General features: G+C 33.3%; 1 protein-coding gene across 1 annotated transcript; it reads right to left on the bottom strand.

The window, feature by feature from the left end:
• Positions 1 to 1,669: 1,669 nt before the first annotated feature.
• Positions 1,670 to 8,059, bottom strand: LOC106473529. Its single transcript, XM_013934210.2, has 3 exons — positions 7,999 to 8,059; positions 3,251 to 3,393; positions 1,670 to 1,859 (listed from the first exon to the last, which is right to left on the bottom strand). Exons 1-3 carry the CDS (start codon positions 8,057 to 8,059, stop codon positions 1,695 to 1,697), a joined length of 369 nt encoding a protein of 122 aa, XP_013789664.1. The 3' UTR covers positions 1,670 to 1,694.
• Positions 8,060 to 12,289: the final 4,230 nt, after the last annotated feature.

Consider the following 12,289-nt stretch of genomic DNA (forward strand, 5'->3'; position numbering starts at 1 on the left):
CCAATAACTGCACAGCTATACTTGCACAACAATGTTGTGATTATTAAAATATAGTCCTTTCACTACATGATCAAGTTCACGGAACAGTGGACAATAGGGTTCCTACCCTTCAAGTGTCCTACATTTGCACTAGCTCCATCTGCTGGAAAACTTAACTATCATTCCAGGAAAATCCACAATATTATTTCAAGGTGATTCACAATTGCATTTTTTATATTTGGGACTTTAGGCCTCTCAGCAGGCATAATATAAACACAAGTTCACCATTTTTCAGTGTTGCCAGGGTATCCCGATTTATGTCCTTTTTACTGTGTAATAAACATCCTTTATGTACTTGTTTACTGAAACCTTGTCAAATTTGTAAAGCTTCACAAAACATTAAATGTTATAGTATGGTCACAAGAGTTAAACATTCCATCATTTGTTCCTTGATCACCTGGTTTATTAGTCACAAGTACTTACTACATTAGACATTCAAGCTTGAGAAAGTAGTTTCACTTAACTTGTTGTGTCGAGCAGGATTTAAAAACAAGTCACCAAAGTACAAAAACATTTGATTTTGAAACATTTCTGGATAAAATATTCAGCTTAAGTCATTTTAGTTTTCCAGAACCCAGATAAACACTACAGCACACACATTAACCCTAGAGCTACTAGTTTTCCCCAATGGGTAGGGGTCAGAGGGCACATCATCTTTGTAGACTTATGTCCAAAATTTTATTGAACTACTATTTTATGAATGTATGTCAATAAGTTTGGCATAAAATTATAGATAATTCAAATTTTAGTATTATACATTAGTTAATTTCTTAAATTAACAGCAAATATGAAAAAAAATCCTAAATATTAATTTTTGTGTCACATGGCATGTTAAATGCAGCTTTGGTTCAAACTAGATTTTCCAAATTAAATTTTTAAACTTTCTGATGCATAAAAGTATTCTTTATCTCAAAATTACTTTGCATGTTGGATAGTTAACATTTGAAAAGAAAAACACACGAGCAAATCCTTAATTAAAAAATTATATTTTGTACACGAAAGTTTTGTGACGTTTAATGATAATCTGCAAAACTTCATGAAGATATACATACATTATAAAAAGTTATAGCAGGACTGCTCTCATGGTTACTTTGACCATAGTCAGAGTTAAAATTACTATCCAAAACACTAAGAATACATCTCATTTCCAACTGAAAATCAATATTTCAGTATACGTAGTAAAACATGTTTACAACACCTCCAATTTCTCATCTCTTCACAAACTCATGAATTAAGAGATACTGGAAGTTATTCCATAAACTATGTTTACAAGTATATTTCGGACACATTTACCACACTTGAAAAAAAATAATTTAATATCAAAAGTATTAAATAATTTAAGCCATGAAAGAATTAGCACACAAGGACCCCTCCCTCCAGAAGAAGAAGAAGAAAAAAAAAGTAGATTTGAAGTTTAAATTTTGTAATGTGTGAGATACCTCTAACATTTATACAGAAACTAGTGATTTAACTAGTTGGCTATTCGTACAGAAATAAAAAAGAAGAAGCTGTATCTAAAGTTAATCTTTAGTTATTTCCATTGAAAATTACATTATCAAGCTGATACCATCTAATACAGTTTACTAAACAATGATAGTTTGGGTTCCCGTTATATCTATTTAGAAAGAAAATTCACCTAACAAAACGAACACAACTTACGCCTCCTTTGAGCCATCGGGGAGAATAACACAGGGTACCTGCACGTAAAGCTTCGACTTCCACAGGATGGTTTCCCACTTGACATCAGTGTTTTCAGTTAATTTGAATTGAAAGGTCAGCATAATAGCATCCTGGCTGGATTGTTTAGTCAGTTCAAACTTCTATAACAATAACAAACAAACAACAACGAATGATACAGCTCTAGTTTTCACTACCAACAAGCATTACCTGGAACCTGAGAATTACCACTAAATGCAGGTAATATGTATCATAGTTAAGATGGTTTTCTTCAGATATCTTGTAAGGTGCTTGAGATAGCCACACATACACACGGAAGATCCCAGAGGTTTACTAACTGTATTCAATAATGGTTGACAACATTAAGCTCCTCAATTTTGGACATTTGTTTGTTGTGTTTTTTTATTAGAAATAGAATTACAATTGAAAGTAACAGGCTAATTGTTCTAACAAAAGTGCAATTCAGTACTTTTATATAAGACATCAAGCTTTTCTTTATAAATAAAATGGGGGGGGGGGAGAAACACTACAATAAGCACAATACACAGTATTTGTATGGTACCGTGTTCATCCAAAACGGAGCTATCTCGTGGTTACTCAACAAGTAGCTTCAATCCAAACCGACCCCCTTTTTTAATTGAGTCCAATACATTAAATATTATTCCCATATCTATATATCTACAAGAATTAATTTTAAGGCCCCAGGATGGACCGGGCTGCGAGACATTGGGAAAATGTTTTGTTAAGTGTTAAGATTGGGGCTTAATCAGGTACCCAATTTACTGAAAATGGATTATAGTGTGGAGGATTAGTGAATACGTAATTAAATTGCTCTTAAGACTCAGTTGATGCACTTCTGTAACAAAACAAGTTTGCACTTCACTAATATGGTTAATAAATGTAATGTCAGTTTAAAAATTTTACAAAATGTGTTCATTTCATCTGCAAACTATGAATAATATTACTACATATAGGATATTCAGCAATCCCTCTCCCAGACCTCACTGGATAGCCAAAATAAAAATTTTCCCAGACAGTAAACATAAACTGGGCCACACAATAAAACTAGAATTTTGATAAAAACCAATGAAGCAAAGAATTTAACATTATTTACTATGTTCTGTTCACTTTCACATTGAACAAAATCTATTGAAATATTAATTCTGCCTCAAACATTAAAGTTATAATTTGGGATAAAACATTGGCACTGGATTCAACTTTTCATTCCAAAACACTGCCACAAAGCTCTGCATCACATGTCAAGTCTCAGATTAAACAATTTTATGCAAGAGTTTTGTAAATAAATTCAACATACATTAAAAAAAAAAACAACTCAAACGGTTTGTGATTTAAATAAAAAAAATGTATATGTACCGTATTTCATAAAATGTTACTGGGGAAACTAAAAGAGCCCGCTGTGGATCATGAGGTGAGTGTATTGTGGAACGGTTTGTGATTTAAATAAAAAAAATGTATATGCACTTTGTTTTCTCTAATAAAAGTGTAACATTTTACGGTACCACAATACACTCACCTCATGATCCACAGCGGGCTCTTTTAGTTTCCCCACACCGCTGCCCTCTGTGACTTGAATCGACACGTTGGCGGCATGGGATGCATCAGGAGCACCACCGAGGCCCGGCCCCCAGAGACACACAAAAATGATGAGGCAAGTTACTGGAAAGTTTTAAAAAGTGATAATTAACACTATTATAAAATTTTAACGGTATGATCAGGTCATGGTGGGAAACATTACATCGTATCAATGTTGACTAGAGCTGGGCAATAAATTACATATATCAATTAGTGTCATGTAAAATAACCAACTAACTTCTGATTATTCCAGCTATCCAGTAATCACAATATTTCCATTTACACAACAAGCCATCCCCTGCCTACCTCAAGTATCGAAACCAGATTCTTATCTATACATTTTGTGAGAATAAACAATAAATTAAACGTAATACATTAATGAGCCTGATGATTACTTAATTAACAATTTTGACCAACCATCCAGCTCTATCATCCACGCATAACATATGGGTGTCAGACCTTGATCTTAACTTCGGAAAGCATTAGCAAATGAGTCAAGACAAGTTGATGTTTTCCCATGCACTTCTTCAACATTATAAAAACATTATTTCAGCTGATTAAAAGTTACTGGCTTGTCAGAATAGTTACTATCTAAACATAAACGTACAGATTTAAATACTTTCTTTTCTTCCAATGTATATACGAGTATTTCAGCATCACAGCCCCAAATACTGTTCCATGCATAACAAACTGTGTAATACCTAGGAAAGTTATTCTGAAAATTGTAATCTGATATACAAAAATTACTTTTTTTAAATAATTCTTGGTTTTTCTATAATAAGGTGTCTATACAGGAATATTTTCCTTTGCATCTCAACCTAGGTCTATTTGACAGCCGAGAGCACATACAATTACTATATACGGCAGCACGTTCAAAGTTATTCTGACCTCACTTGTTTTACCACAGGATCGGGAGGACTAGCTTTCTGAATAATTATCAGATTAATTCAAGAAAGTAAAATACAGGAGTTAAAATAAATAATGTTAAAAGATCTTTACCTTAACCAAGATCTGTTGCTATACAAATTTAAAGAAAAATTACATTTCACAAATGTAGTCCAGTTAACACTAAGAAAAGTAGCCAATATAAATAATGTCGCAACCACTACTATGCAATATCCCAGCTGCCCTACAGAGCCCTGGCATTTGGTAAAATGTCTCATCATTAATGGATATATAGTTGCGCATTATACTCTACTCTTACTTGCTTTCACCTAGAAGTTCTTATTAAAAACAAAACGTAGAGTGACACTTCATTTTTCTCAGCACAACACGTATCACATTTACATACATCATGTGGAGTTACGATCTGAATGGTGCATAGGTCAAAGAGCTGATATAACAAACAGGCAGTTCAGCCATTGAGCAATTGCTGGGACCCATGTAGCAAACCCTTAGCAACAGAATATATTTGGAAACTGTTTCCATGAAGTCAACATTTATTTGGAGTAGCCTAAAGAAGGCCTCAGTATGGCTACATTGTTTTTAGTAGGCAGTGAACATCCATTAAAGTTTTCATGAAGTATGGCTAGAAGTTGTTTGGAGTAGCCTAAAGAAGGCCTCAGTATAGCTACATCGTTTTCAGTAGGCAGTGAACGTCCATTAAAGTTTTCACGAAGTATTGCTAGAAGTTGTTTGGAGTAGCCTAAAGAAGGCCTCGGTATGGCTCCATCGTTTTCAGTAGGCAGTGAACGGCCTCAGTATAGCTACATCATTTTCAGTAGGCAGTGAACGTCCATTAGTTTTCACGAAGTATTGCTAGAAGTTGTTTGGAGTAGCCTAAAGAAGGCCTCGGTATGTCTCCATCGTTTTCAGTAGGCAGTGAACGGCCTCAGTATAGCTACATCATTTTCAGTAGGCAGTGAACGTCCATTAGTTTTCACGAAGTATTGCTAGAAGTTGTTTGGAGTAGGCAGTGAAAGTTTTCAAACCTGCTGCAAGTGAAGTAACGATTTTAAGTTTGTAAAACTTTACCTTCTAGCAATACTTCACTTAGGATCTTGTAATATAAAATGACAAGTGTACCGATACTCAACAGTAAGAATCTTCCTAGTGTCTTTGAAAGTTTTACTAACCAAGCTGCAATATTAAATAAGCAACTTTATAGTCTGCTAGCATTATTCAAACTGTGACACGTACACAAATAAACATCTTCCACACAAAAAGACAGATTTATATCATTATGGCCATGTGCCAAAAATTTGTTGTTTTACCTTACTTTCCAGATTTGCTACATACACAGATTGTTTCATAATCCTACCTAATGAACACTTCAGCTTGTAATATTGTTAAAGTGGGCAAATTAAAACTTCTGAAGATGTAAACTTCAGATTACAAAAAAAAGGATATTGCAATTTAATAACAGACAAAATATAGCATATTTATAAGAGAATATGCAATCTATCAAGTATAAAGAATTAGATAATTCTCACAAAATCAAACAGAATGGCTGACAAACTAATACAGTTAAATGCACGATTTGTGTGTACCTGCAGGTAAAAAGTAGGGCACAATATTTTCCAGACTTCACCACTTCTTCAAATGATTATTTTTTCCAGGTTCAAGTATGGTTACAGCACAAAAACGAACACACAAAGAGCACATTTATAATAAAAGTTACACCCTAGAAGCACTAATTAAAGTTTTAAAACTTTAATATATCTGAATTAGGTTTTATTCTTTCAACTATTTGTTTCAACAGATGTAATTACATGTTTATAAACCCCCAGACCAAACAAGTCATGTAAGTATACATCTTCATATTTCTCTTGCAGGTTGTATGGAAGATTATTAACATCAGCTGTTATTGTTTTGTTTACAGAACCACCAATAACACTTCAAGGGCAACGCAGTGTTAAGTGGCAACGCTCCAAATACCTACTCTGTTCTCCTGCAGAGTACTCAGGAATTAACTTTTATTTATAGACATCCAGAAAAAACTCTTTACGTCATTCAGTTTTAACTAAAAATATTTGACTTGTGTACAAGAGCTTTTATAAACAGAGAGATAAACACCATACCATTGTATATACATTTTCAACATATTACAGATCAGGGCTTATATCGACAGTAATCTACCTTCTCATATAATATTTCACAAAATTAAAATTTGGAACCTTTACAAATTATGAACACGCTTTCTTAGGGACCTGTCAATAACCTGAAAATTTAACTCTTAATATTTCTACAAGTAGGTTCTTAGCTTTATTAACTGTAGTCACTATAACTAAACCCTTCCAATGACTAAAGCATGCTTGAATCCACATTAAAATATATGCATGTGCAAGGTGACAGAAGTTCATTCAATTCAAGGAAAAAAAAATTTTTCAAATTATATTTTCTCTTACTTATTTTACGGAACAAATCCTCAAATTCATAAGACAATTTGCTGAAGAAAGTCCAAGTTTAATCTTCAACATCTTAAATTGGATTCCTCAAAATTTTTATTCAAAAAAAAGCAGACAGATTATCCAAACCTTAATTTGAATGCCCAAATCATGTTACTGTTAGATCTCCTATGTTAGAGAAGACAGTTCTATAGTTAAGCCTATAATATAGATTAAGTTACCAAAAGCCTGATATTCTACTAAATAGAACATGTACTCTCTCTAGTGTTTAATTCTTACTTTAGAAAAATGTTCAAACTGACACACACACACACACACACATTCTGTAATAATGGACCTAAAACTACTCTCTCTGCAGCTTTTAGAAGTATTTAAATTTTTTCTGTAATATTAATATTACACTCAAAACTACTCAAAGTCATACCTAAATCTACAATCTCTACCCAGCCTAGTGTTATGAATAAAACAAAGAATAGAAACTTACATTATTACTTTTTTTTTTAATTGTGAGTGTTTATAAAAATTAATTGCCAATACTTTAGTTTTGTTTAAAAATTAAATAACTGTTCAAACATGCAATTCTTTTGTTTGTTATTTTTCACTCAAATGTCGAAGTTAGAACATCTCCAAGATTTCAAATCAAATTTGGAACAGAATATCCAGCTCAATTAACATAAGATGATAAAATTAAAATATACTGTACATTTCGGCTAAAGCACCAAATTATGAAGAAAAAAAAAGGGAACAGTACAATCTATTATACAATCTACTTTATACTAGTTACTACTAATTGATAAACTGCAAAATGCAGTTATAACTTATATACTGTGGCTAATGAATATCATTAGTTAATTAAAATCGATGAAACTGAATACAGATATATATAGACTTCCAACATAACATGACATCTTAAACATTTTCGTTTTCAAATTATTATGATTTTCCCGTCATTGTATCTAATTCAAAACCAATAATAATTTATATCAATGATAAACTTGAATAACCTTAAATTATAAAAGTCTAGCTTATTTACTGATTCTTTGATCTTGATGTGGTTATTTATACCACTTCTATTGCTTTGATCGTGCCACTAAAATAAGAAGAAAAAAAGGAAGTTTCGTAAAGTTATATTTAAAATTTAAATTAGGTATCCGAGTTGTAAGCCTACATTTTACAAATCCAAAATGGCGTCCTAAACGTAACCCAAAAGTTATGACGTCACAGACAACAGCTTATACTCATGTATCGATACATATTCTAAATATCATTTTACATGTACGATATTTATATACATATAATCTCTGTTGCACTTACTTCATGTTTTCAAAATTACTACTAATACTTGGCATTGTAGCTTCTGGACTTCGTAAAGTTAACAGTGCTTCTTTAGCAGTAAGACTCATGCCTCACTAACTCCTTCTCCAGCTTCTCTAACTCTACTAAATGAAATATTTTACTGCGACCTATTTTAAGCAGCATCTGACGTCATGATTTGCACATCTTGACTTTAATTCGGCCATCTGTCGACTGATATATATATATGAAACAAAAATATCCATAACATAAAATGAGAAATCCAATACGCTTACACAAAAACGTCGATTTAATAGCTAATATAAACACTATTTACTCTCATTGTTAATTCAAGTTAATAAATTGTATTGGAAGTTATTTTGAAATGACCACCATAAAGTTACATTTAAATTTGAGTATGAGTTCAGAAAATACTACCAAGGAATCTAATAGGTTAGTGTAGAAAGTACGTAGGTAAGCGTTGCACAGCATTACAATGGATCTGGAGATATGCGCTCCGTATCCGAAATTTTTCGTCCCCCAGTGTGTCAGTGGTAAGTTTACGAACTCTGGCCTTTGTCGGTGTTTAGTCATTGTGTGCGACCTGGGAGGGTCAGGTTCAATTCAAACCTTTCCTCCCTACTTTGCTATTGTTTATAAAATACGAAGTTATCCAAGAAATCAGTAAACTCTAATGTATGACGCTGCGTAATACTGGTCTTACTTTCCTCTTCAGGGCCATGTCCATGATTACACTATCTATAGCATCTAGCCCCCTCCCTCAGCGGCACAGCGGTATGTCTGCGTACTTACAACCCTATAAACCGAGTTTCGATGGCCCATTGTGTAGCTTTGTGTTTAACTACAAACAAACTATAGTATTTAGTGCTATTTTACTGTTTCTCTTAATTTGGTTGTATACACTCGCAAACAGTTTCATAATAAAAAGTTACTTTTCACTAGAAATAATTAACAATTCGTGTATTTCAGATTTATAAAAAAAAAAAACTTTTAACTACACAAATGATACTTAATTCTGAGCGATATGTTAATGTCTGGCATTGGCGGCCGCTTTATTATAGTAAACATTAAGAGGGGAGAAGTATTTAGGGCTATGATCACCATGTATGATATAGCGATCTACTGCGGTTAGTAAGTCATTTTTATATAAATTTTTATCAATGTAACGGAAAGAGCAATCTACGAGGCCTTCTTTGATTGGTTTTATGTTTGCGTATTTATGCATAAAATTTGTATTTGTTGATCTTGGTACTCTGAAGGCTATGGTGATTCATCCGCTCTGTATGATCTGTATGATACTGGTCTAATGTATTGTTTGTAAATTGTTATCATAGATATAAAGGACATTAGATTGGAAGTCACGTGATTTTCGTCATGCACAAGCGGCCACCATTGCTATGTGTTGAACTTTCCAAGTTTGGTTTGTTTTGTTTGGAATTTCGCGCAAAACTACACGAGAGCTATCTGCGCTATCCCTCCCTAATTTAGACTAGAGGGAAAGCAGCTAGTCATCACCACCCACCGCCAACTCTTGGGTTACTCTTTTACCAACGAAAAGTGGGATTGACCGTCACTTATAACGCCCCATAGCTGAAAGGGCGAGCATGTTTGGTGTGATGGGGGATTCTAACCCGCGACCCGCAGATTGCGAGTCGAGCGCCCTAACCACCTGCCATGCCTGACTAAACTTTCAAAGCCCGCCAGTCGAACTGACAATGGCAAGGCAATCTCACCTCACAACTCATGGCCATTTACCACCTAAACTAGACGTTTGGATAATTTGATTTGATTTTAATAAACTTGTCAAGTCAAGATGATTTAAACCTGATTTTAACTTAGAAAGTAGTGCAAAATGTTGTTCACAAAACACACACACACATCTGACCTGTCATATGAAGAATGCATTGGATTTTTAGCCCAGAAAGAAATCTTAAGATCTGTTCTTTTTCCTCGGTATTTATTATGTGTCACATAGAAATATACATCTCAAATAATGCTGCTAATGGACAAGAGGTGGCGTATCATGTCCTTTTATGTGTGTGGGGGAGAGAGAATGTTATTTATGTATTTGCTGTTCCTCCAAACATTCAACATTCTCCATTGAAATGGGTGAAAATAATTAAGAAACTTTATGTTATAAATGTAATAAAATTCATTCGGATTTATTTGATAATTTGTGGCAAAAACTGATGCAAATGTTTGAAATATATATACAACATAAAGTCCAAAAGAAGTAACATAAATCATTACACCTATTTCATCAACTATGCATTACCTATACCGTACTAGATCTAAAGACAATACATTTAGCAATGTTACTCTTTTAAAGACCCCCTTTTCCTCTTTTTTACCGAGTTATGACCGAATGTTCTCCTCCCCTTCCTTCACCTACTACTAGATATGTGTGGATCTTCCCTCAAAATGGTCTCTGCGAGGATTGCTACAACCCTCCCAGCTTAACTCATGTACAGTTTCTTATTGTAAAGAAAAAAATAAAGAATTCCTCATGAAACTGTAAATTTATCATCTTGGTGAAACTAAGTTTAAGATATTTCACAATATAATTGTTCTGTAATCAGAATAAAATCTACTAACATTCTCCTCATTAGAACAGTGGCTCTCAAGATCACCCTGCGATTAGGACCTAATATCAATCCCCATAGTGTGATTCACCTTTGGATATCGACATAACAAAGTCAGGTTACTTAATCAATCAAAACATTTGATTTTACATAACAATCATACATTACCGATGTAGTACAAGACATGTGCTGACTACATCATGAAAATAGTGTTTACATTTGATCTGATATATTTAACTGATGAGGACTTCAGAAAAGTATGACAAGTTCTGAAATTACAAATGAACTGTATTAAAGCGTCCATGATGGGAAAATATACTGGTCATAGAAATTTAGGTATGTACATGGTAATTTATGGTAACGTGTCTCATATGTTTTAATTATTTAAGTACATAACCATAAAGTTGACCTGTTTAAAACTTACAACTTTATTTCACATGAAAGTTTATATAATAATGGTTCTTTTTCAAATTGTATAAATTTACAGTTGTTCAATAATTTTACTATACCAGCATTTATAAAAACAAATCAAAAGGTTGAAATATAAATCCAATTTTCCCTCAATACTTTTTTTCCCCAGAAAACAGCCAGGTGAGTAATGTATGACAGGGGGTAATTTCACAAATCTTACAAACATGATTAAGTAAAGAAACACCAAGGACATAGGCCTAACTTTTCCAACTGAGCACAATACACTACAGTGGGTTAGTTTCAAGATCACCGCAGGAATATATTTATCTACAGCATAATCAACAATTTTCACCATTAAATGTACGATTCATAATTATATGCTATCCAAATTCTACTATTTCATGTGAGACTCATTTCTGCAGCACTTTGTTTTCATGTGAACATGTAAATACACAATCGGCAATGTGCAAAACATTTAGACATCTAATACACTTAACTGATATTTCACACATACATTACTATTAAATTCAATAAAATAGAAAGGCATGTACCTATATACTGTAGTAAAACTAGGCTTACTCTGTTCTAAGTACTCTTCTCTCTCTATATATATTGTTTCGTCTCTGGTCGTTTGATAATTTCCCGTAGAAATTCTTTCCGAGAAACTCCAGCGATACAAGTCCTTTCTTAATTAAAACTAGTTTATTCTTTCTCGTTACAACCTTTGTAATACACTTAATTTCCATAGTCACTTTAACTTAAACACACGCTATAATTCACAACGATTCACACAATTTACTTACGGTCACTACCGCTCACTTGACTCAATTATCTGTCTCTATCTGCTATCCAATTCCGATTCAGTTATCTCGCTTTATTTGCCTGCTTATATATTGGAATAGAGGGCGCGTAGAGAAGACTAGAGTTGCCAGGAACAGACATGATCGTTCTAGAATCTCATGGCGTGTTACTAGCGTCACGTGACTTCCGCTGTCGTAACAATATGTATATCACAGCTACATTAATGTATTTCCGTTTGTTTGTTCTTCAAGCAACACAAAATATTATAGGTCGTCAAAAAATTAATGTCGTTTTTTAGATGAAAAAACTCGAACAACTTATATATCAAAACAAAACCTTTATTAAATGAAATAGTCTCCATTCTTATCGATGATGCTTTTCCATCTTACAGTCAGGTTGTTGATACCCTGATTAAAGAAATCACTAGGCTTTGAAGCAAAAACATGTCGATGACCTCTTAAACATCTTCCACATTTGCATACGTTTTCCCATAAAGATTGAGTTGCAGCGTACGAAAAAGATGGT

The sequence above is a fragment of the Limulus polyphemus genome, unplaced genomic scaffold (assembly GCF_000517525.1).
Source record: "Limulus polyphemus unplaced genomic scaffold, Limulus_polyphemus-2.1.2 Scaffold6252, whole genome shotgun sequence".
Classification (NCBI taxonomy): Eukaryota; Metazoa; Arthropoda; class Merostomata; order Xiphosura; family Limulidae; genus Limulus; species Limulus polyphemus.

What these genes read in the sequence shown, in the direction of transcription:
- LOC106473529 (XM_013934210.2), bottom strand. Translation starts at nt 8,059, where the DNA reads ATGAGTCTTACTGCTAAAGAAGCACTGTTAACTTTACGAAGTCCAGAA. An exon ending in TCCAGAAGCTACAATGCCAA is followed by an intron (nt 3,394 to 7,998) that starts GTATTAGTAGTA and finishes AAAACTTTCCAG; the next exon opens with TAACTTGCCTCATCATTTTT. An exon ending in AGCCCGCTGTGGATCATGAG is followed by an intron (nt 1,860 to 3,250) that starts GTGAGTGTATTG and finishes TTATTGTTATAG; the next exon opens with AAGTTTGAACTGACTAAACA.